The sequence below is a fragment of the Mustela lutreola genome, chromosome 9 (genome assembly GCF_030435805.1).
Source record: "Mustela lutreola isolate mMusLut2 chromosome 9, mMusLut2.pri, whole genome shotgun sequence".
In the NCBI taxonomy this organism is placed as follows: domain Eukaryota; kingdom Metazoa; phylum Chordata; class Mammalia; order Carnivora; family Mustelidae; genus Mustela; species Mustela lutreola.
The window spans coordinates 15,851,592-15,875,646 of NC_081298.1; the positions used below are offsets into that span (position 1 = coordinate 15,851,592).

General features: G+C 58.0%; 2 protein-coding genes across 7 annotated transcripts in view; one reads left to right on the top strand and one right to left on the bottom strand.

The window, feature by feature from the left end:
* The window catches only part of JPH2 (junctophilin 2), a 65,611-nt gene extending 60,227 nt beyond the window's left edge, over window positions 1-5,384 (top strand). The window contains exons 4-6 of one of the 2 annotated variants that reach the window (XM_059133102.1): window positions 1,359-2,083; window positions 2,891-2,985; window positions 4,819-5,384. In XM_059133102.1, coding sequence (XP_058989085.1) covers window positions 1,359-2,083; window positions 2,891-2,971 — 806 coding nt within the window. In that variant the 3' untranslated portion in view covers window positions 2,972-2,985; window positions 4,819-5,384. Of the gene's footprint in view, window positions 1-1,358; window positions 2,084-2,890; window positions 2,986-4,325 lie in introns of both variants that reach the window. The other variant, XM_059133101.1, reaches the window with a different exon arrangement.
* An 8,754-nt stretch (window positions 5,385-14,138) lies between these two features.
* TOX2 (TOX high mobility group box family member 2) overlaps window positions 14,139-24,055 on the bottom strand; it is a 129,662-nt gene continuing 119,745 nt past the window's right edge. For 4 of the 5 annotated variants that reach the window (XM_059133191.1, XM_059133192.1, XM_059133188.1 and 1 more), the window contains exons 4-9: window positions 22,321-22,560; window positions 19,804-20,031; window positions 19,298-19,378; window positions 18,252-18,647; window positions 17,422-17,552; window positions 14,139-15,146 (exon numbers count right to left, since the gene is read on the bottom strand). In XM_059133191.1, coding sequence (XP_058989174.1) covers window positions 15,110-15,146; window positions 17,422-17,552; window positions 18,252-18,647; window positions 19,298-19,378; window positions 19,804-20,031; window positions 22,321-22,560 — 1,113 coding nt within the window. In that variant the 3' untranslated portion in view covers window positions 14,139-15,109. The remainder of the gene's footprint in view (window positions 15,147-17,421; window positions 17,553-18,251; window positions 18,648-19,297; window positions 19,379-19,803; window positions 20,032-22,320; window positions 22,561-24,055) is intronic. The other variant, XM_059133189.1, reaches the window with a different exon arrangement.

The following is a 24,055-nucleotide window of genomic DNA, read 5'->3' on the forward strand; positions in this document are numbered from 1 at the left end:
TGTCTCACTGTTACAACTACATTCTGCACAGCCTAAGTTCTGTGTGGCTGGAACAGCGGCTTTGGAAGCTCAGGGGGGCACTTCACCAGTCAGGCAGGGAAACCCTAGAGAAGGCTGCCCTCAGGAAAGGCTGTTTGAGCTGAATCTTGAAGGCTGAACGAGGGTTCCCTAGGTCAGTGGGTCTCAAACATGACACAGCACGCTGGTCCCACTCCCAAGTTTTTGATTCTGTAGATCTGGGGTCCGTGAATGTGCTTTTCTTTTCCTTTTTTAAAAAAAGTATTTTATTTATTATTTATTTGGGAGATGGAGGGCAGAGAGCAGAGGGAGAGAGACAAGCAGACTGTACCAAATACAGAGCCTGAGTCCGGGCTCAACCCCAGGACCCCAAGATCATACTGAGTTGGGGGATTAACGGATTGAGCCACACAGCCCCCCTGAATGTGCGTTCCTGACAAGGATCAGGCAGTGCGGAAGCTGCTGGTTTGGGACCATCCACTGAGAATCGCGGGGGAGGGGGGGGCCTCGCAGGGCTGTGTGGGCGGGGCCGACCCGGAGGAAGGTGCAGGTGCGAAGGCACAGAGACTTGGAGCAGAGCTGCAGGCTCAGAGGCTGGAGAGTGGAACAGGCAGGAACCGGTGGGAATGGAGACTTGGCTCCTGGGTAGAGTAGTGGGAGCCCCGGGGGCTGGGAGGCTGCAGTTCTCCGCATAGGAGGTTTCATTGTGAGTGGCACGTTATTCTGGCTGTAGCAGGGACACCACAGGGGACCAGGTGCCGGACCGTGGAGCGCAGATGTGTACCAGGCAGGTTAAGTTGCCTCCTGGCAAGGCGCTCCCCCTGCTGGCCCCAGGAAGAGCGACGCCTCCCGGCGCTGCCTCCGCTCTGGGTGGTGGTAGCAACAGCTGGACCCCGAGCTCCGCATTTTTCATGCATTTCCCCCCACTAATCCTTCCATTAGTATTTATGAAATTGGTACGATTAGGCCATTTTTCAGGTAAGGGAATGGAAGGAAACCAGTGTCGCGGTGAAGAGCATAAACTCTGGAGCCAGTCGGTCTGGGTGCTGGTCCTGGCTCTGAGCTGGGTGACTTTGGGCAAGTGACGTCAAGTCTCTGAGCCTCCCTTTCGTCCCCTGTGAGCACGAGGCCAATAATTGCACGGACCTCTTAGGGTTGTTAAAAGGCCGCCGCAACGAGCTGCTCTTTGGAACCCGCTTGATAGTGTGCGGGGCCCACGCTAGACGAGGTGCCGGCCGAGTCACTGAAGCAGGCTGGGCGAGGTTGAAGCGCTCGCCCAGGGCAGGCGGTGGGACCCGGGTTCAAGGGCAGCCTCGCTGGTTGTCCCCTCCCCCCCGCAGGACCCGAGTATCAGAAGCGCCGGCTGCTGCAGGAGATCCTGGAGAACTCGGAGAGCCTGCTCGAGCCCCCGGAGCGGGGCCCAGGGGCCGCGGGGCCCCCGCCGCGCTCCCGCGAGAGCCCGCAGCTGCACGAGCACGAGCCCCTCGGGCCCGAGGGCGGGCCCCCGTCGCCGGCCGGGACGCCGCCGCAGCCCAAGCGGCCCCGCCCGGCGGCGACCAAGGACCGCCTGGCGAGCCCGGGCGCCTGGAACGGGGAGCCGGGCGCCCAGGGCAGCCGGCCGCTCACGCCGTCCGAGGGCGCGGGTCGCCGCAGCCCCGCGCGGCCGCCCACTGAGCACATGGCCATCGAGGCGCTGCAGCCGCCGCCCGCGCCGTCGCAGGAGCCCGAGGTGGCGCTGTACCGGGGCTACCATAGCTACGCCGTGCGCACCGGGCCGCCCGCGCCGCCGCCCTTCGAGGACGAGCCGGAGCCCGAGCCCGAGGCCTCCGGGCCCGACTCCGCGCCGCCGTCGCCGGCCGCCGCCCCGCCGCGGGCCCCCGAGCTCCCGCCCGAGTCCCCGCCCCAGTCCCCGGCCAAGCTGGAGCCCAAGCCCATTGTCCCCAGAGCCGAGCCCAAGGCGAAGGCCCGCAAGACGGAGGCCCGAGGGCTGACCAAGGCGGGGGCCAAGAAGAAGGCTCGGAAGGAGGCGGCGCTGGCAGCCGAGGCCGAAATGGAGGTGGAGGAGGTGAGGCTGGGGGCAGAAGGGCGTGTCCCAGCTCCGGTCCCCAGGGGTGCTTGGGCTCCACGTGGGATTCCAGTGCGGGAGGATTTGGGGGTGGGGAGGGTCGTGACACAGGATGGGGCAGGGGAAAACCGCAGCAGGGATGTGGGCTTCGTCAAGTATAGCCTCATCAGGACCTGGTAGCATGAATCCCTGCCGAGTCCCCCGACCTTGGGACAGGGGGCGGGCCTTTGTGCCTGCGCTCAGGCCCGCAGGGGGCAGTGCTTTGGAGAAGAGGGTGCGGGGGGGGGGGGGGGGGGGAGCCCGAAGCAGCTAGGGAGGAGTGAGCGCACCTGGGGAACTAGGGCGATCTGAGTGGAGCACCAGCAGCATCTTCAGCAAGGTGTAGCAGGGAGGGCTTCCTGGCAGTGGAGGAAGGACCCAGTAGGGTTTATTGGAGGGGGCTGGGAGCCAGAAACACAGGGGCCACGGGTGAGGCAAAGTTATGTGGACTGATGGATGCCATCCAGGGGGGGGGGGATTAGCACAAAGGAAGGATGTTCTGGCTTCCAGGCCCAGCACTGCCCACTGTGCTTTGGGACACATCCTTGTCCTTCTCTGGACCCTATATGGTTTGGTTACTCATTTCCCAGAATCCTTCCAGCTCTGATGGTCTGCTGTCCAGGTGCTGGACACAGCAGTGAGCAGAACGAGGGGTGTTCTCAGGAGGGTTCTTTCAGAAGTTTCTGCTCCTCTATCCAGCCTTGTTGGGTCTTGGGTGGGGGATGTTTCCGAGGCCGCGGGAACTCAGCTTCTCTCCACTGCTCACAGGTCCCCAACACTGTCCTTATCTGCATGGTGATCCTGCTGAACATCGGTCTGGCCATCCTCTTCGTTCACCTCCTGACCTGACCCTTGTCTACCAGGTGCGTCCCCTCCCCTCCCCCCCCCACCCTCCCCACCTGCCCGCCGCCCAGGAGTCTGTGGAGAGCTGTGGGCACCAGGGTGCTGGGGGAAGGATGTTGCCCCCTGCGCGTCGGTCCTGCAGCTAATTGAGGCCCTGCCCCCAGCAGAGGGAGGGACGTCGGATTTGTGGATTTGGTAGATGATGCCTTCCTGAACACACACACACACACACACACACACACACACACACACACGGGCCTCGTTTGCGCAGCATGTGCAGAGCACCTGCGCCTGTCAGGTGAGCCCTGGGGCTTCCCTCACTCACTCGTTCGTCATTTATTCCTTCTTCTGACCACCATTTACTGAGCCGCTGCTCTGCTGGGATCTAGGGACACAGCAGGGACCTTCTTCTGCCCAAGAAATGGGGTGAAGATGAGAGTAAACCCGTAACTTACAGCTCGTTATGCAGAAGTCAGACATCCAGACGTGAGGCCGAACAGCCTCTCCCCAGACTGCCACGGTCTCACCGGAGCTTGCCGGACATGGGCAGGCCCCCTCCTCTCTGCCCTCCCTTTCTCTCTTGCCCACTTCAGTCCGTAATCCGTCTGCCCCTCGCCCTCCAGTCCTCTCCCAGCCCTCCCTTCCAGAAACCCTGCTGTCGGTCGGTGGTTGCCCCGTGCTGGAACTGGGAGGGCTTGGTAGGGCCCGGTGAAAAGGAGCTGGGCTGGGCTGAAGGAAAGTGGCTCTCATGGGTCTCAGGGTGAAGTATCCACTAGAAAGAAAATCTTTTCCCTGCCAGGACCAGCCTTCACACCACAAATCCTGCACCTGGTGATGCTAACAGAGTTTCTGCCTCTTGCCTGCCCCCAACCCAAGACCCTACCCCACCCCCTTTCTGAGTCCTACTTTAGTGTGGGCTGGAGGTTCCCACTCAGTCCCAGGAGAGGAGAAGGACTCCCTGTCCAGTCACCCAGTGACTAGCCAGGGACAGTATTAGCCTGGTAGGTGGTGCCCTGGGGCTGAGCGCTGGGCTCTGCTGGGGCCCGTGGGATCTGGGCTCTGTTGGCTGCAAGGACTGACGCCTCATGGCCGGACGGGTGGAAGGGCCAACCAGATGACAGCAGGAGGGGGAGGGCCAGGAGAGCGTACCAGGCTCGGGGACAGCAAGGCTGGGAGAGGCCTCAGGGACTTGACTCTGATTCTGTTGAGTCGGGCTGCCCTGGGGGCTGGGAGAGGTGGGTCCTGGCCCCAGAGAACATCCCGCCTGAGGCTTGAACCCCACCTCGGACCTGGCCCAGCCTCTTCCTTTCTCCCTCCCTCCCTCCCTCTCTCTCCTGAGCCTCTCGCTGTCTCTCTGCAGAGCCAGGAGTTTCTGCCGAGGATGGGAGGGACCCACCTTTCTGCGCTACCAGGCCGGTGGCACTGAGGTCCAGCTCGCCTCCACACCACATCTGTTTAAGGAGGCCTCCCCTGGCCCTGGCGCTGGGTGACAGAAGTGCCCAGAGGAACGGAATGTGCTGGGGATCCTCGGGAGCCCTGTGCCCGGCCTCGAAGGAAGAGCCCTGGTCTCTTGAGCGCGCCTGCCCCTCATCCTCCCCCGTGTTCTCACCTTGCCGCTGGGGTCCCCCTTCCCTGAGCTTTTGTGTGTTTTGGGAGAGGTCACTAAACCAGGATAGTGATACTAACTCCCAGCCCCTTTCCTTCCACCCCTGCCCCCTTTCTTTTAACCGCCTGGCTGCCGAGGGAATGACAGATCCCTGGGGCAGGCGAGCCGGGGACCCAGCCCCCGACGGCGCAGAGGCCCTTGCCTTGAGTGGGCTCCACGCAGCACACACTCTGTCCCTTGCTTACAGATGTTCAGGACGACAACGGAGGAAATGGACATGCTCAGTTTGGGTGCCGGGACCCAGTGCTCCTGTCTCCTCCCACCAGTCCAGTCGGTGTCCCTCTGGACCAAGAGAAGAGGGGGGGACACGAGGCACTGGAGCCTGGGCGGGAAGCCGGGCTCAGGGGCTGTTGGGATGGCCCCAGTCTTTGAGAGGGCCTGAGCCCGAGGCTGCATCGCTTGGGGCTTACAGTGTGCCCAGAGCGCTAAAGAGCCACCCACAGGAGCCCCGGGGCCGCCAGGAGAACGCTAGCGGGATGTCCGTGGATTGGTTTGTCGGTTTCCCTCACGAGGGCCCACCGCAGCCTCCAGGGAGAATGAGCACGGAAGCCGTCGGAAGCCCTGGCAGATTGCCCTGGGGCACACTCTCAGGCTGGTGCCCAAGACAGGCTGTTTGGCAACAATCGTATCCCAGGGAGAGAAGATCGAGTCTGGGGTCCCCGATGGGGGTCGTCCGTTGACTACTGAGCCCCCTGGCTTGCTTGGCAGAAGATGGTATTTGCATGTAGCTTATTACAGATGTTTTGTACCACACTGGGTCTCTGGTCCCTTGTGCCTGTGGCTGGGTAGAGACTGAGGGCTCGCGGACCCCCGCACCAGGGAGGACGGAGGGAAGGGGCGTCCGGGCCCCTCCACACCCAGGGAAGGTGGGGACAATGGCATCCAAGCAGAGCCGCGGGGATGCTCTCTCCTGCTTGTTTCTGGGCACCTTGGGGCTTTGGTGTCCAGCCTCCCCAGGGCAGCTCCCCAACCTCGAGTCTGTTTCTGATGAGGTTGGCCTCGCCTTTCCCCCTCAGGGCGGGGCTGGAATCCTGGGCTGCGGTGTCCCCATCCTCAGGCAGCCCGCGGCTCTGCACCCACGTTCGGGCTTCTCTGAACTCCACGGGAATGACCCGGCTGGCCTGGGGGCACTGCTCAGGGTTAGTGGGCCCCAGGCCTCAGCTCTGAGGACATTGTCCAGGTTTGGGGCTGGCCCAGTGCCGGAGATAAGCCTCTGGGTACCAGAGCTGCCGGGCCTAGGGTTAGAGCTGGTGCTTGGGCAATAAACCTGCATCTGCTCCTGGGCCCGTAGGGGCTGCGGTGTCTGCCTATGGGCCCGGCCTGAGGGGCCCGCTGAAGGGCGCAGGAGAGGCTGGGGCCCTGTCTTTTTCTTAGAGTTCCCATAATACCTCCTGCAGGGCAGCTGAAGGGCTTTAGGTCACCTGGGGCAGATCAAAGACTTTCTACGGCAAACTGTGAATTTCTGAAGCAGACTTCCAGAACCTTCCCTGAGCAGCATATGGTAGAAGAAAGAGCCCACCCTTTGAGGCTGGGTCTTCCTGGCCTCCTGTCCTGCTCAGCCACTTACCTTTCCTTGGACCCTCAGTTTCCCCATCTCTAAACAGGGGGTGTAACAGTACCTCCTCCCTCCTGAGACCGTGGTGGGGATTCCACGAAACGTTGCTGCTCCTGGGGTAAAGCCCAGCTGAGGAACAGTGGAGATGTGGAGACTTGGATCATGGCTGCCGAACAACCCAGGACCTTTTGCTCTTTGGCTGAGGACCCCAGAAGCCCCAAAGGCATGGAGATGACCCAGGTCCCAGCTAGATGGTCACAGAGCATCTCAGGGGGGACCTAGAGGCCACCTTCCTTCTCTACAGAGGCCCAGAGAGGAGAGATTGCCGGAGGTCACACAGCACGTCAGCAGCAGGAAAGCAGTTTATCCCAACTCATTTGTGAGGAAGCACTTGCCGTGAAGATCCTCCCACAGCCGCTGCCCCATGGGACAGGGTCCCTCACTCCTCCACCTCGCCCCTCCCCTGGCAGCTCCCAGAGTGAGTGGGGGACCAGGACTCCCCTTCTCTCCCTGGTGCCACCACGGGCTCGCTGTGTACCAGTCATTCTCCCCTGTGCCTCAGTTTCCTGTTCTGCCAAGGAGAACAGAATCCTTGCCCGTGGCTTTCTTCATAGGTAGTGCCACGAGAACCAGATGAGGGGGATTATGGGTGGTAAAAGGGTATTCAAAACCCTGGAATGATCCAGAAATCCCAGGAAGAAGGATGGGCTTGGAGGGACCCCTGGAGAGGTGGTGAGGATAGGAAAGAGATGGAGGGAGCTGCTTAAATCTGCAGGGTTCTAACAAAACCCACTGAGGGAAGGAGGGTCTGTAGACGTGTGTGTGTGTGTGTGTGTGTGTGTGTGTGTGTGTGTGTGATATGGGAGTGAGGGGTGAGGGCAGAGGATGGCTGCATTAGAATCACCTTGGACAGTTTGAAAAGAAGGATTATTTGGAGGATGGGAAGGAAGGGGAAATTAAAGAAAAAAAGAGATGTCATTTCCAAGCCCTGTAGGAGCCAGGGAGGGTTGGTCAGAGTCGGGCGCCCCCTGGTGGCTCAGCTGCCACAGGACTGTCCCGGTCTTGGCCAGTGGCCACTCTAGGAAGTTTGGCCCCTGCTCTGCCATGTCCAGGTTGCATTTAAGGTGTCTTGTGCCATAGAGGAACTTGAAACCATCCCATGGGCATTGCCAGGGCCTATGACCACTGACCACTACCTTGGGGTCTTGGCAGGAAGCTTCCAAGGCAGTGGGAAAGGTACTCAGGGAGCAAGCAGAGGTCTCTCTGTTGGGGTATCTGGCAGAAGGAACTTCAGTTTGCTGGGAAAAGAGCCCAGGATCCTTTAAGGAGGCATTTGAGCAGGAGGAGGAGCAGGGCTGCAGTGGGACTTGTTGCTCCAGAGAGAAATAGGAGGGGGCCCTGCACTCCGTACCCCAACCTAGCCTCGAGTCCTCCAGCCTCTGGGAACAGCTCAGCAGCTGGAGGGCAGGGCTCCCTACCCAGGAAGATTCCCTCAGTGGGCTCCTCATCCCCTTCTGGTCCCTTAGAAGGAAGGAAGTCACCTCTCCTGGAAGAAAAGTGGGGTGAAGGGTGTGTGTGGAGTGGGGGTCCAGCTGGAGAAAATGACAGTACAAAGTGTCCCCCATCCGTGGTACCCTCAGGGGGCCCCTCCTGTCTGGGAGGAAAGTCGCTGATATACTCATCCTCGTTGGGGTGTTTGAAAGTTCCAGGGGAATGTTCACTGTAACAGACAAGTCTGGATAGAGCAATGCTTAGTCAAAGGAAGACTTAGCTCTGGCGAGATTTCAGGTATCCACAGGGGGTCTATTTTCTTGATCAAGGACGCCAAGGCAAAGTAACCCTTCCTCAGTTCCACCCAATAAAAGAAAAAAGTAACAGGACGTCCATCTGTTTCTCCTCCTCACAAGATGGAAGGATATTGGCCGCGTGGAGCCAGCGGTGTTCTGAGTGCTAGGATTGCGCTGCCATCGAGCTGGCGTTGTGCTAAGATCCTACTAGGGTCACAGCCAGCGCTTACTAATGGCCATTAATATCACTTGCCTGCCTGGTGATACTATATTGTCTCATGAAGTTGTCAGAGCCCCCCCATGGGATCGAAATTGTCGGAGGTGCAGAGATGGAGGGTAAGAGTGGAGGTGAGTGACTTGTCCCCTACTTGCATATGGCAGAACTGGATTCAAACCCGTTGTCTGACCAGAAGGCTCAACTGGGCTCCTAGCCATTTTCTTTAGCCAGTTATGCACTGCAGGGATCGAGTATGACCACCGGGGGGCGCCATGGCTCCACACGCGAACGGTCTCCCCCCTTTGCCCGTGAGAACGCAGGCTGCTTTTATAAAAAATGCATCACGGTCGCTCTCCTCTGATTCACCACGATAATGACAGGTCCTGTAACTTCAGCAGTTCCTACGTGCCGGACCCCACACTGAACACTTCTCGTGCACTAATGCGCCTGTTTGTCACACCAGCTCTATGATTTGAAACACCACTGTGTTTTGCAGATACAAGGCTTAGATTCAAAACCAGCTCTGTCTTCAAAGCCCATCTCTTTTTTTTTTTTTTTTAAAGATTTTATTTATTTATTTGACAGAGAGAAATCACAAGTACACTGAGAGGCAGGCAGAGAGAGAGAGAGAGAGAAGGAAGCAGGCTCCCTGCTGAGCAGAGAGCCCGACGCGGGACTCGATCCCAGGACCCTGAGATCATGACCTGAGCTGAAGGCAGTGGCTTAACCCACTGAGCCACCCAGGCGCCCCTCAAAGCCCATCTCTTAACCATGCCTTCCGCAGAAGGCGCAAATTCGACGCCCAGAGGCTGCATCTGGCTGGCAGGCTGGTTTTGCTTCGGCCAGCGCGGTGTTTTAAAAAACACGCTGAATTCAAATGCTTTTTGGCAGGGCCGTCACTTTCCACTGAATCACGCCCCAGTCGTCTGTTATCTGTTTCATTCCTTTGTTTTATGCTGCCTGCCCAACTCTGGGGTCATCTGGATTAGCAGCTCCATTTCCGCTAACAAGATTTCAGGGACTGGAATCAGAAGATGTAGAGAAAAAAACAAGGCGGGGAGCTTGGAGATTTAGGGAGGCACCTGGGAGAGATGTTAAATGGTTGTGGCCCAGGCTCATTTCGGGGTGGGGGAGGGGGCAAGCCTGTTCTTCCACGCTCTCCCTTGGTATGTCCACGAACCGAGTCTGAACCGAGTCTGAAACGAGCCGATCCGGTATGTATGGCCCTGTGCCAGATGGGTGGGCCTCCTGGGACTGCCGGTGGGGCACGGGAGCCAGCCCTGGTTTCTTTGGACTTCACGAAGTCCTCCCAGCAGAGTGATCTGGCTTCCTCACACACCCAGGCAGAATCCTTCCAGAACTGGGTCTCGGACGGTTTCCCTTGGCCTGGCCCAGGAGCCCGTGGTTGGACTTGACCCTCGCTGCAGAGTTTCTAATCAACACCAGCCACCCCGACTGTTAGGGCTGAGCCGGGTCTCCCTGATAATTCATATGTCGGAGCCCAAACCCCCGGTTCTTCAGAAAGTCCCTGTCTTTACAAAGAGTTCTTTTATAGAGGTGATTCAGGTAAAATGAGGCCATTGGGGTGGGCCCTCATCCAACTGGACTGGAGTCCTTACAACAAGAGGAAATTTGGTCACAGAAGGGACACGAGGGGCTCTGCACGGAGGCGAGACCATGTGAGGACACGAAGAAAGGCAGACGTGGGCAAGCCAGAGGGAGGAGCCTCAGACGACCCCACCCCTGCCGACGACACTTTGACCCTGGCCTTCCAGACCCCAGAGTGTGAGAGAATAAATGTCTGTTGTTGAAGCCCCCCAGGCCGCGGTGTTCGGTTACGGCACCCCCAGCAACCTGACCCCCCACCCCGTCTCCGTGGAGGTGGGCTGGCTCGGGGCTTGGACAAGGGCTGGCTGAGCTGCGGACATGAGTGTGGCCGAGGAGCTGGCCTGAGAGAGAGGAGGACCCAGGGACCGGACACGGCACAACCACCACCCCCTTGCCCTGTGCAACCTAGCAGGCTGTGGGGCGGGAGGGTCCAGCTTAGGCGTCCCAGTCCCAGCAAGCCCCACCCACCTGTACATCCGGGCCTCGGCCTCCCGTCACAGAGACACAAAAAATGGAAAAGCTCCCAAGGAAGGGGGAGTGTGCAAGAGCAATGCTGGGGCCCAGGAGGCACGGGGGACTGAAAACATTCATGAACGGCACCCTTCTGTCCCATGGGCCCTTTCCGAGAGAGAGAGAGCAAGGTACAGATGTGCTCCACCGCCCCAGAGAAGCAGGACGAGAGAGAGAGAACCAGATGGAACCAGGAAAGGGAGGACCTCCCCCACCCCCAGGTGGAGACCAGAGAAGACCAGAGAAGGGAGCTGCTGAATCGCAGCCCAAGAGAGCTTCGGGTTGAAGCTGCCTCCAGGAAGAGAAGCCGGCCCAGCCCCAGCATCTGAGCACCTGCCCAGTGAGCCCCGAGTCACAGGGTGGTGAGGTCCCAGAGGCCCCTGTAACAGAGACAGTACACACCCGAAGAACAAGAAGCAAAAACAATTATTTGGGGGAAAAATACAATTACAGGACACAACATGACCCAGCAGTAAACATTAGCTTACCTGGTCAAACTAGGGAAGCAGGGGACCCTGGCCCCTGTTACTGTGGGGCTGCGGGGAGGAAGGGGAAGAGGAAGGTGGCCCAGCCAGCCGGGGGCCACCCCACATTCTCCAGGCAAACTGTGCCCTGTGCCCCATCTCCCTCCCCACCACCAATCCCTACTGCTTCTTGGAGTGCCTGTCCCTTCCTCTGCATCCCTGGGTTTGGGGTTATTCATTTGGGGCAATTTAGGGAGCAGAGCTGCTTATGATAACAGATGCGCTGGGCAATTTTTTAAAAGCCCCAGAACCTGACGGCATGTCAGATTTTTTGCACACAAATTCTTTCGAAGTTTCAAGGACATTTTCATTCCCACGTTACCTGATGCATGGATATGCACATGACGTGCCGAAGTCTGCGTAGTTGTGTGGTTTCGTGTGGGCACGTGTGCTATGGTCGTGTGCGTGCAGGATGCACTTCTGCGTCGGGGTGGGGGTGCAGGGAGGCTGTTTGTGCACATGTGCACGTTGGACTCATGGGTGTGCACATAGTGTGCATGTGTGTGAGGTACGGGTACGCGCGTCTATGTGCGTGTGGTACGTCATTGCGTGGTCCCTGTGTGCACACTGCACACATGTAGGCACGGGCCTCGCGTGCATGTGGTGTGTGATGCGTATGGTGTGCACGTCCCGGGGCCACGCACTGTGCCCCAGGAATGTGTGTGAGGTGTGTGCAGGTGCACCCGTGTGCTGGTGTGGTGTGGGTGTGTGCAGCATCTCCATGGTCTTGGGCACATATGCGTCCTCTCCCACACGCACACCAGCTGCAGACACACACGGCATGCACCGAGGATTTATCTCACATGCACCACACCACCCACACTAGGCACAGATGTGCACACGGCAGACACACGTGCACAGCACACAAATACACGTGTGCACACTACATGCAAATACAAACAAGACTGCACGCCTCACCCATCCTCCCATGTGACACACATGGGCACAGGACCCACTCTCATACCACCTCCACACGCACACCGCACAGTACACGCAGACACCTGCCACCCCCAACCACCTGCAGCACACGGGGAACCGGGCTGGCCCAGACCCAGCACGTGCATGCAGAGGTCAAGGGTTTGAGAACATGCGCAGTGAGTGCGGGTCCCCTTGCACCTGAGGACATCTGTCCCTGTTCCTGACTCGCTGTGTGGACTCAGCCGCAGCTTCTTCCAGAAGGAATTCTCCAAAATTCTGGATGAGAATCACGATCACAGAGCCACAGCGTCTGGGGGTCCCGAATCAGGAAAGCAGGGCGCCCCAGAACCTCACGTCCACCCTCCAGCTCAGGCCCACTCACTGCACGGGGCACAGCCCCGACATGGCCTCACCCCAGAAAACTTTGGGGCCCTTTTCTTCTCCATTCTCCTGTCCCCTTCTGCCTTTCAGACTTGTCACAGAGTATAGTTAACTTTATATTTTTATGATTTATAATATAAAGTTAAGATTTTATAACTCAGTATTACCGTTTTCCTTCTCTGCCTCCCCAGCTAGCCCTTAAGCTCCTGGGGTGGGATCTGGGTCGGATTCCCCCAGTATCCCTGGGGCTCAGCTGTGGCAGAAAGGAAGGGCTCACCTGTTTGTATTCTTGCGGAATGAACCATGGAATTTCGGCATGGTGGACTCTTAAGAGTCACTGGAAGGCCTCTCCGGGCCATGTTGCCCATCTTCAAGTCTAACATGGAACTTCCTATGGGCCTTCCAGGGAATGATTAGTGTTGGACAATCTGGGCCCAACCACCTCTTCCTCCTGGGGTCCAGAAGCTTGGCCATTGCCCAGCCTGTGCCTCTGCTGTAATTCCAGCATGTCTGTGGGAGGAGGTGCAGGGTGGCGGGTTCTGCAGCAGGTGCGTGGGCCCCGGGTGGGCCAGCTCCGTGAACGGCCAGCTCCATGGACAGTGGGTTGGGCTGCAGGGGCTGCCGATCCTTCCAGTGTCAGGGGCATGGTTCTAGATTCTAGGCCATACCATGGGGCTTCAAAGTAGGTCCAGAGCATAGACCGACCTTGGCAGCTTGGGGGTACCACGACCCCCGACATCTGAAGGCCAGGTGTTTAGACTGTGCTTGGGCAGAGCTCCCCTTGTCCCCGAGCACCTCTTGCCACAGAGAGGCCAGCCTTGGCCTTGGGGGCCTTAGAGGCAAGAACCTGATCGTCTGGCCCTCATTATTTGGGGTTGTCTGCATGGATCCCAAGGATGCTGTTTTCTCCTATGTAGAAGCGGGAGTTGAATATTAAACTAAGTCATCACCGTGTTACTGACAAGCTCCGTGCAGGAAAGGAAATTGTAACCGTATGAAATATTCATGCCTCACATTGCAGTGATGCTACGGGCAGCAGCGTGTTGTTTTTGTTGTCGGTCTGGTTTTCTTTTTTCTTTCTCCAAAGTGGATTACAAAATGCCCTCCAGTGAGGAAACTGCTCCCAGAGAGATTGTGTGCCAGGCCTGGGGCTGTTTTCTGGAAGAAGGGAGGTTTCGGGATCACAGAGGGAGAGGCCCTGAGAGCGGACAGGGGAAGGCGGAGGCTCCTCCATCCAGGTCACGGGCCCCCACCCGAAAATAGCCATGTCACGGGGCCCGGCAGGAGCAGCTCCCAACAGCTCCTCCATACCAAGAAACGGTTATTCTTCCAGATACGTTAAAATCGTCACATAATTATTACTTTTTTTTTTTTTTTTTTTTGGTAAGTACCACCACCTAACATCTGTTGAGAAATCTGGGCTAGAGTCCCTTGTCTGGGATGCCCCTTTATTTTATTTATTTATTTTTTAAAGATTTTATTTATTTATTCATTTGACAGACAGAGATCACAAGCAGGCAGAGAGGCAGGCAGAGAGAGAGGAGGAAGCAGGCTCCCCGCTGAGCAGAGAGCCTGATGCAGGGCTCGATCCCTGGACCCTGGAATCATGACCTGAGCCGAAGGCTTTCATCCACTGAGCCACCCAGGTGACCCTGGGATGCCCCTTTACATTCAGGTTCAGAGAAGCCCCTGCTCCCTCGGGTGCCATCAGATGGGCAGCCTGCTCCCCGCACAGCTGGTGCTCAGTGCCCATAACCCCCGCTCATCACCAGGACCCCGCCGTGTGTTGGCACCATCGTCCTCCTATTTCTGGAGGTGACAACACTGAGGCCAGCAGGGGGAAGGGGGGCGCGGTCCACTCAGACCGTCATGGGGAGGACACGGCAGGTGTGACTTGACCCGAATCCCACTGACATCAAGGGCTTCGTCCGCCGGCAGAGCTGCCACCAGACGCCACATCGCGAGGCCTGGCTCTGGCTCACCACGGGCACCGAAGACACAGACGAGTTTTCAACTTTTCAGAAGTTTTATTATAAAGAAACCGAGAGAAGCACTGGGCACCAGGACGGACGCTGGCCAGAGCCAGGAAACCGCTGCAAACAACTTCAAGAACCAAAACCCAAAGCAAACCCGAAAATCACACGCACATTATGATAAACTGCATTTCTGTTCTCAACTTTGCTTCATAAATAGACGAAAGTCGTGTTGGCAATTTTAAATAGACGGACACAGGGTCAAAAAAAAAAAAAAAGCGCAATGTCTCCAAGTGTGGCTCTAAGCGGTCAGGCTCTGGCCTCACGGGGCAGGGGTCTGGCTCTGGCCGCAGGGGTTTGCGGGGGGAACAGTTTGGCGGCTGCTTTTGCGCATGTCTCCCTCAAGAGAAAAATGCAAAAAAAAAAAAAGAAAAAAAATGTGCTAAGGGGTCATATAAAATGCTCTTCCCCTTAAAGGAAACTACTCTCCTTCCCCACAAAATCATCTCATCGATGTCTTCAGCCCGGGTCTAAAACACTTAGTCAACTACTTACATGGAACCAACAGTTCAGAGGTTTGGTAATCTTTGTTCACACCCTAAAAGCGCGTTTGCACATCCTCGGCCAGACGGCCCGGGTCCATGCATCTGGGGGTGGGTTTCGGTCGGAGGGCAGCCGCCGCCGAGGAGCCTGGGCTGGGCCGGAGGTCCAGACACAGAGTACTGTGTGCAGGGCAGGGGGCGGGGTCCACAGCAGCCCCGGAGCAGGTGGGTGGGGGGGGCAGAAGGTGCCCACAGGTGCTGCGGGCGGCGGCGGGCGGAGGACCGCCTCTGCAGGGTCTGGTGGGAGGTCGAGGAAGAGACTCGGCCCTGGGGCGTCGTCACTGCATCACTGCTCTCTTCCCAGTCATCCTGCTTCCTGCCCAGGCTTCCCTTCTGCTGTGGGCCCTTCAGGCTCTGAGCAGTGCCCCTCCAGCAAGCCTCAGGGAGGAGAGGGGAGGCGGGATTAGGTGAGGTAGAGCGATTTATCCCTGGGGAGCAGGCTGGGGAGAGAGGAGGGGCTGTCAGAGCCTCGGGAGTCTGGGGCGGGGGACACGGGGGACACGCTGGACCACCTGCTTGCTGGCTGGCCTTCACCTCCCCCCTGGATGTGCAGTGCCCCTCTGAGGACGAGTGGCGCATGCGGATCCCTCCCCGACGGACAGGCCACCAGCTGAACCAAGCAACCAAGCTCCTCTCCTAGCATCCATCCCAGCTGGGGACCAAGGAGTCCTCCGCCCTGGGGGGAGGAGGCTGCAGCGCCTCTGTCCATCAGACATCCCCCTCCCCGTCTCTGGGGGCCCGTTCTTAGCCATTTGCAAACTTCACACGGAATCAGAGGAGGGCAGGCACCTTCTGTGTTTTAAAATACGGCGCTCGCTCATGGAGAGCCAGGGGGACCTTGCTGGCATCGTGCCAAGAGAAATAAGTCCGAGGAAGACAAGAATCGAGCATCAGAGTCTACACGAACCCCAAACCAAGCTGACAAAGAGAGCGAAGTGGTGGTTGGGGAGTGGGGGTGGGGGGTAAAATGGGGGAAGTGTCAAAAGGCATAAGCTTCGGGGTCTAACATGAGTGAGCCTTGAGGCTGCCGTGGACAGCGTGGGGACTACAGTTAATAACACTATTTTTGTAAGTTTCTGTATTTGAAAGTTGCTAAGGGAGTAAGTCTTAAAACGCTCTCATAGGACAAGAAAACCATCTGTGAGTGGCCACAGATGCTGACTAGACTCCGGTGGGGATCTGTCCCCAGCACACACGGGCCTACTCGGAGCCCACGTGGACGCCTGCAAATAACACGCCAGTTCTTCCTGCGTTCAAAAAACCAAGTAAAGTAGGTGCTGCTGCGGTCTGCCCTCCGTGTCGGGGGGAAGCTCGGACATGTTCCACTAGTCCACTAGTTCCACTAAAGTCCACTAGTGAGCCCCCCCACCCCGCAACTCTGACTTGGGGAAAGGAGCCTGCAGCAGGAGGGCAGGCGTGGGAGGGTCTGCCCCTTGTTGGGGTGTGGGGGATGGGAGGGTCTGCCCCTGCTGCCGGGTGGGGGAAGGGAGGATCTGCACCTGCTGGGGTGGGGGGTGGGGAAGGGGATTCCGGCTGAGCCGAGTGTGCTGCGCAGGTAGACTCTCACTGGACACCGGCAGTCAGCCGGGGGGCACTTGCCGTGTCTGCTGGCTCCCTGGCCACCCTGGCTGGATGAGGAGCAGAAGAGCTGGGGCAAGGGGCAGCTGGAGGCCGGCAGCAGGGACAGCCACCTGTCCCGCCTTCCAGGATGTGGAGCCGCTGCTTGGACCCCAGACCTCAGGGGTAGCCATAGAATTGGCTCTTGCCAGGAGAATGGGAGTTCGGGGTTGGTGGGTAAAGGAACTGGGTGCCCTCTCCGCCCATCTCCCTCTTGAGCTGGCTGAGATGACAGGTCACTGACTCTTGGATCAGGAAGACCTTCGCGAGGAAGGGCAGCTAGCACGGCCTTGAAAGGCTAAGGATGGTAGGGGAGGTCGGAGGATGAGGTCCACGTAAGAACCACAGAGAAGCCAAGCGGCCTGGGGGTTGGCGTGTCAGAGGGGCACTGGACTGGAGCAGTGGGGGTCCCAGTAAGGCGTGTGACTCCTGCTGTTGGCTGGTTGGCCCTTGGCCGAGGATGCGGTGGACACCGGGGGTGCTGCCCTCAGATCGCCGTACTGCCCTCCCAGTGGCCTCTGCTCCAGAGACCTGCCGCGTCCAGAGGCCGCACTCCCGGGTAGCCCACTGCCAATGGCTGATTGACATGGGGAACAAAAAGCCCTAACCTCACGGCGGGCCCCTGTCTGTGGTGCCCTCTGTGCTCCCAGTGGGACGGGGCAGAAGCGAGTCTCTGGCTGAGAGCTCACCCTCGCTGGCTCCTTCCCCGGCCTGGTCCCAGCTCCCTCCCTTCCTTGGTCCTGCAGAACTTCCCTCAGCATCATCAAGGGCATCCAGATCCTGCTGCCCAGGCTCTGCTTCTAGGGAACCCGACCTGAGTGTCACAAGGCAGCCCTCGTGAGCAAACCGGGACAGCGGGGGGTGCAGCCGGACTGAAGATGGGCCCCTTTCCCAAGCGGAGCCTTGGCATCGGACCCGCCAAGTCCTTCTGGGGTCTCGCTTTGTTCTGCGTCTTCTCGTGAAGACGCTGGGCAGCCAGGCCCCAGGAGGCACGGTTGCGGGGCCGCGGTGACCCAAAAGGCCTCGCCTCTCCCCATCCCTGGGCGGCCTGTGCCCCCTCTTCGGCTCGTCGGCAGTGGGGCGCTCGGGGGGACCCACCTGCACGTGCTGACGCCACACTCGGCGCTGGGGTAGCTGCTCTCCCAGTCGCCGCTGCTGCTCGGGGGGTTGGACGGGCCCGGTGAGCGGGGTCCCGAGCCGCTGGGGAACTCGGAGATGTGAGGAAAGTCCTGCCAAGGGGCAAGGAGGCGGGTGAGCAGGGCAGAGGTGATGGGGAGCACAGCGCAGGCCGGGGGGTACTGGCCCTGCCCACGGGAGCTCACAGGGACGCTTCCTCTGGCTTCTAAAAGCCTCGCCTCTGCCCCTCTGCCGGCAATGCTGCGTCCCCGTCTGGAGCTGAGCACCTTTTGGAAAATTCAGCCCGTCTCCCAGCTGCATCTGGAAGTGAAGGGCTCTGCTTTCAGGGCCTTTCCTCTTCCGGCCTCGGTTTCCAGTCTGTTAAATGGGAGTTGTTGTTCTGAACGACACGAATCTTGTAACAGCATCAGTGGAATGGTCGGTCAGCGGCTCAGGCCTCCGAGGCTTGAGGGAGAGCCAGGGGCCGGGGCTGACCTGGCAGAACCTGCACGGCCTCAGCCCATTGGGCCAGAGAGCAGAACCGGACAGAGGGCAAGAGAAGGATGGGCTTGGGATATCCCAAGACTCTGAAGACTCTGGGGACCTGTCAACTGCTCAATGCAGCCCGTACCTCTCAAGGAAGGTGGACTAGACCCACTTCACAGATGTGGTGACTGAGGCTCAGAGAGGTAAGGTCCAGAGGCCAAGGGGCCGCTGCCGGCAAGGGGCGGGGCCAGTATCTGAAATCCCCGCACTGCCTGCCCTCCCCATACAGGGATCTGACGGGCACGTTCCCATGGGGCCCTGCTTACCTGTGGCCCTGGAGGTGAGGGGCTCATCGCCAGCTGCACCTGCAGTGCCATGGGAGTGGGCAAGACCGGAGCCTGGGGGGCCGGAGACATGCTAACAGGCGGACTGAGGAGGGTGCCCTGGGCGTGGGGCGGCAGTGGCAGCTGCTGGTGCAGTGGGGGGCTGAGTGGGAAGGAGGGTGGCGGCGGCGGGGACGCGCTGAGGCCTGGCAGCAGGGACTTGGACCCCAGCGTCCGGGCCAGGCTGGCAGGGGACGCCCCGCTGCGGAAGGCCTGCAGGTCCGACGGCGTCAGGAAGGAGGCCAGGCCCGGCATGGCATACATGGGCTGCTTGGGCGGCAGCATTTTGGCCGGCGGGTTCGCCTGTGTGCCTTTGGTCTCACCCTGCTCTGGGGAGCTCTGCAAGGAGACAGACACCAGTCACTCTGGAGAAGACGAATAAGCCAGAACTTGGGCCATGAGAACCCCTGGGTCTGCAACCTGCCGACATGATCCCTGGCTGGCTCTCTGGCCCCTTGGTGGGGGAGCTACCGGCAAACCAGAGGTAATCCTGGGTCCTCGGTGCACTTGGCTCTGACCATCAACTGCCCCCTGCGTTAATTCCTGGGGCTCCCCTGCCCATAGGAAGCCCAGCTTCCTCAGCCTGGCCCGTGATGCTGGCCTCATCCAGCCAGGCCTCCCTCTACGCTCCTCTCCAGCCTCTATGCCTTGCCTGTGCTGTTCCCTTGGCTTGAATTGCCCTCGCTGCTTGGCCCTTTGTGGCCTGACAGACATGCCTTGCGCTGCGTGACAGCTTCCAGATGAACGCCCCGACGCTCGTCATTTCAGGCAAGCTGCCTAAAGCCACTGAATGCTGGGTTCTTTTTGGAAGAATTAAATGAAACGACACGCACATAAAGCGCCCGGCACGAGCGTGGTGCACGGCAGGTGCAGGGAGAAGTGACCCCACCGGGCTTCTCTGTCCTTCCCAGGAACTACGGCATTGACCCTTCCCAAGGGCCTCGGTGTCCCCCCTTGATCAGGGCTGGGCCAGCGGGCCAGGGTGTTACCTTGGAGACAAGGCTCGCCCTGTAGGCTGCCAGAGCCTTTAGATACTCCTTCTTTGCCGCTTCGGTCTTTCTCTTGTAAGCCTGAAAGATCCAAAACATGGGCAACATCGGGGAGAGGTCAGGTGATCAGCCGGAGGCATTTGCCTCTGAGCTCGTTCTGTTCCCTGTTCTCCCTGGATGCCTTTGAGAGGGGCCGGGCACATGGTCAGTGGGGCGGAAGCCCTGGCCTGGACTCCAGGCTGGCACGTTGGAGGGACAAGACGGACAGAGATGCTTATTCTCACTTAACGGAAGAGGAAGGAGAAATCAGAATGGTTAGGCCACTAGTGAACGCAGCTGGCAAACAGCAGGACTGGAAGGGCTTTAGCGTCCCAGCTTACAGATGGGCAAACTGAGTCAGGAGAGACCCCTATAGGAGGCTTTTCCTGATTTCAGGCATTCCAAGTCTGTCACTGGCTCCAGGGCCTCAAAGCCCCGGGGGAGGGCCCTGGAAGGGACAAACTCACCTGCTTCTGCTCCTCTCCCAAGCTGTCCCACATGGAGGCCACGATTTTAGACACATCCCCGAAGGTGGCACTGGGGTTCTGTCCCTTGATGGCAGCTTGAGTGTCTCTGAAGAAGAGCGCATAGGCTGACACGGGCTTCTGTGGCTCGTTGGGGTCCTTCTTCTTCTTCTTCTTTGGGTTCTTGGTCTTTTTTCCTGGGTCGGTGGAAGGTCTCTTCTCTCCTGACATCTGCACAGGGGAAAGGAGTCAGAAAAGCAGAGACGCCATGGGCTTCCCCCTACAGGTCCCCACCCACTCAGCCTGAGGCAGAGGGGACCTTCCCCAGCGGCCCTACCGCCTGCCTGTCCAGCTCTGAGCGGCCACAGGCGCCCAACCCCCGGGCTCCAGCTCAGGCTGCATGGACCACACTGTCATGCTCACCGCTCTCTGTGTGAGAAGCAAAGCGCGCGCGCGCACACACACACACACACACACACACGTGCGCTCACGCACACATACATGCAAACACGCACATGCACACACTCACGCACACACATGTCCTGGGTAGGAGCTAGGAACCCCGGGGTTACTGTTTAACTCATGAATGAAAATCAGCAAGGTGGCAAAGTTGATTCGAAGAGAAAAAGTGCCCTACAGAGCAATGAAACCATCACCTTTGGGGCTTTTACTCTTTTCTCCCAGGTAGAAGTCATTTGCGTCTCTATAGGGAGACATTAATTCACCTTATAATCAGACAAAAATTGTTTACCTCTCTGCCTCTTCTTTCCCAAGGTAACATCTACGTTTATAGAGTGTAAAATCCCCTAAAGGATCAGGAGTAAGGAATCCCAACAACTACGCTCTCCTAGAGAATCTGCGGGCTCCCGCGTGAGCCTGCGGATGCGGTATGCCACTGAAAGTGTGCGTGGCCCTGGGCTCAGTCCAAGTTTTGAGGATATCAATTTTTCTGAACTGTCCTCCCTTGTGATCACAAAAAAGCCCCAAAGATGATCCTTAGCCATCCACGAAATTTCAGGTGTGTGTCTCGGGGCAGGGGACTTAGGGCCGGGGCCCTGTGAAGTTGCGGGACAGGAGACAGGTTATGTGACAAGGTGTGCGTGGCCTCGCTCCGGACATCTGGCCGCAGAAGCAGGACCACAATCCTGTGAGTATGCAACTCAAAGCTTGCGGGATGGGAGCCGCATAGGAATGCTGGCCACAGACCTCAGTGGGTCACCAGTAGGACCCTCAGCTCACACGGGGACCAGGAACTTTAGTCAAAGCCCTGGATCCTACAGTGAAGAATGTCACTCTCTACACCAAGCAGATGACACCAGGAACCAATAAGGAAATCGTGGGGGGATGACGAGGGGAAGTCGGTAGCACTGCAGCATCTGTTCCTGCCTCTCTCTGCAGCCAGACTGACATAAGCTCTCTGGGGCCTGGGTTTTCCCACCTGCCAATTGGAGAGGACAATGGCCTTGGCCACACAGGGCCGTCATGAGGACCCCGTGGGTTAATACTGGTTATGTGCTTAGAACAGTATTCGGCCCCAATGGGGTGTGCTAAATATAAGATAAAATAAAGCCACTCCTGCAAGTTACAATGCGGATGCAGCTGGACCAGATCCAGAGGTGCCCACCCAGCCCCAGAGGTCAGGGTCCCAGTCAGGTGGCACAGGCGCCACTGTCACTGCCCCAGGCATCTGCAGGGCCCCCACGGGGAATGATAGCCCTCAGGAAGAAGAAATGGAGGTGGGGTTCGGGGGATCACGTTTGGGTTCTGCCACGGGCTCATGGGGAGAGTCGCAGTGAGCGCAGCCGTCCCTGGGCTCTCTGGCCTCTGTCTTGCGCCCCAGAGAAACCAGATGCCTTCCCACAGCCAGGGGGAGCTGTCAGTGCACAGGAAGGGCAAGCCTGCACAGCTAGTGACCTCTCACCCCCGACATGTTCTTTAAAGGCGGGACCACCCATGATTCCAGGGGTGCTGGGGGTAGGGGGAGCTTGTCCCCAGGGGGAGCGTGTCAGTTCCGGTGCTGCCCAGAGCTGTCCTCTGCTGGGCCACACACCTTTGTCAGAAAACCTTCTTCTGCAAGGCCAAAGTGGCCATAAGACGTGACCCTGAGGATATTGCTGATGCCATCAATGTCACCGAGATGACCCACTGGCCATTGAGGAATAAGCCCTCACCACGTTGTCACAGGATTCTCTCATCCGCCCCCTCGGCCACTGGTGAGCATTGTCTCTGCTTTATACATAAGGCCCTGGGAGCAGAGGGGCACAGGTTGGCAAGGACACTCGGCAAATCTAGCAGCTGCAGCCAGATAGCCCCAAGTCCAAGCTCGGCCATCTCTACTGACCAGGGGCTCCAGCTGGCAGACCCTGTGCTACCTGCTGATTTCCCTCCTCTGTGCCCTCCAGCAAATGCTACGGTTGTGCTCAGTCTGGTCTCCAGGCCGGTGATGCCCGTTTCCACATAGGGCCCACCCGCCTCCTGACGGGAGGGCATCTCAGGGCCCCGCGTGGCCTCCCGACCTACCTTGAAATGCGCTTCTGATTCCTCCTCCTGAGTTGAACTGGAGGGGGAGGGCGTGGCTGACTTGCTCCCTGGGGGGGACGGGGAGCTGTGGGCGATGCCGCTCCGGATGCCCATCTGAGAGATGAGCTGGGACTGGCTGAGGGCGCTCATGTGGCTGGCCAGCATCGCCGGGCGGCCCAGCAGGGGCCCCGGCCGGCCGGAGTCGTAGGCAGCGACCTCCGAGTGGACCATCTCCTGGATCTGAGAGAGGAGAACAGGGCATGGTGAGCTAGAGGGGACCTGCCTGCCACCATCACACAGCGGGACTCCGAGGAGGGGCAGGCTGTGGGCTGTGGCACTGTGGGCTGCGCTCCCCTGGTTTGGCGTCTTATAAGCTGGGTGACTCTGGCTAAGTTACTTAACCTCTCTGTGTCCCCACTTCTTTGTTGGAAAAATGCGGATAATAATTAAGCTTACCTTCAAGTGTTGGTTAGGATGAAATGTGCCTGGCACCTAGTAAGCCATATATTGGGTAAGAGTTTGTTAAATACATAGAATAAATAAATCCCTTAATAAAGCTATATATTTCTCTTCCTCTCAGTCAGTAATTTTCTTATTAAATCTTCCCTATTACATTTCTAACTGGTAATTTTTGGACTACAAGAAAGATCCTGGGGCGCCTGGGTGGCTCAGGGGGTTAAAGCCTCTGCCTTCGGCTCAGGTCATGATCTCAGGGTCCTGGGGTGGAGCCCCACATCGGGCTCTCTGCTCAGCAGGGAGCCTGCCTCTTCCTCTCTCTCTCTCTGCCTGCCTCTCAGCCTACTTGTGATCTCTGTCTGTCAAATAAATAAACAAGATCTTAAAAAAAAAAAAAAAAGAAAGATCCTGACTTTCACATACAGGCACTGCTCACACTAAACGCATATGTGGGACAGTGTGTCCTTGTCACTTAAATATCTTAAATACACACACGCGCACATTGTGGAGTGCGGCATACCAGTCTGCATCCGCTTATAATTATTTTTATTGCTTTTGCATCTGTGTTTATTTTCCCTTTGTTACTTCTTTTTTTTTTTTTTTTTTTTTTTTAAATATTTTATTTATTTATTTGAACAGAGAGAGATCACAAGTAGGCAGAGAGGCAGGCAGAGTGAGAGGGGGAAGCAGGCTCCCTGCTGAGCAGAGAGCCCGATGCGGGACTCGATCCCAGGACCCTGAGATCATGACCTGAGCTGAAGGCAGCAGCTTAACCCACTGAGCCACCCAGGTGCCCTCCCTTTGTTACTTCTGATGCCAAGTAGCTGTGTTTTCCTCTCATGTTTTCTTCATTAGGCGAGCTCATGGATTTTCCCATTTTTATTATGTGGGAGGTTTTCTCCTCCTCAAAAGAATCAGATTTCATATTTGTTTATCGCTTCTCTGATTCTTTAATATATAATCATCTGTATCTTTATTAATTACGTCCTTTGATTCTAAAAGATATGTAACTGTTCTTTCCGCCCTGCCCGCCCCTCCCCCGTCCCCCGCCGCCGCCCCCCCCCCCGCCCCCGATTTTGGTCACGTTTCTAATTCATTATTTCCATTCTCAATGTTTAGAAATGTGTTGCATGCCATGAAGTTGCCTCTGGGCATGACTTTGACATTTCTCATAGACTTCACCACGTTAAGATTTTCGTTAGTGTTCTTTTTCTGTGTATCTATTTCAATTTTTTATTTTCTTTCATCCAAGACTTGTTTAAAAAAACGTTTTGGAAAA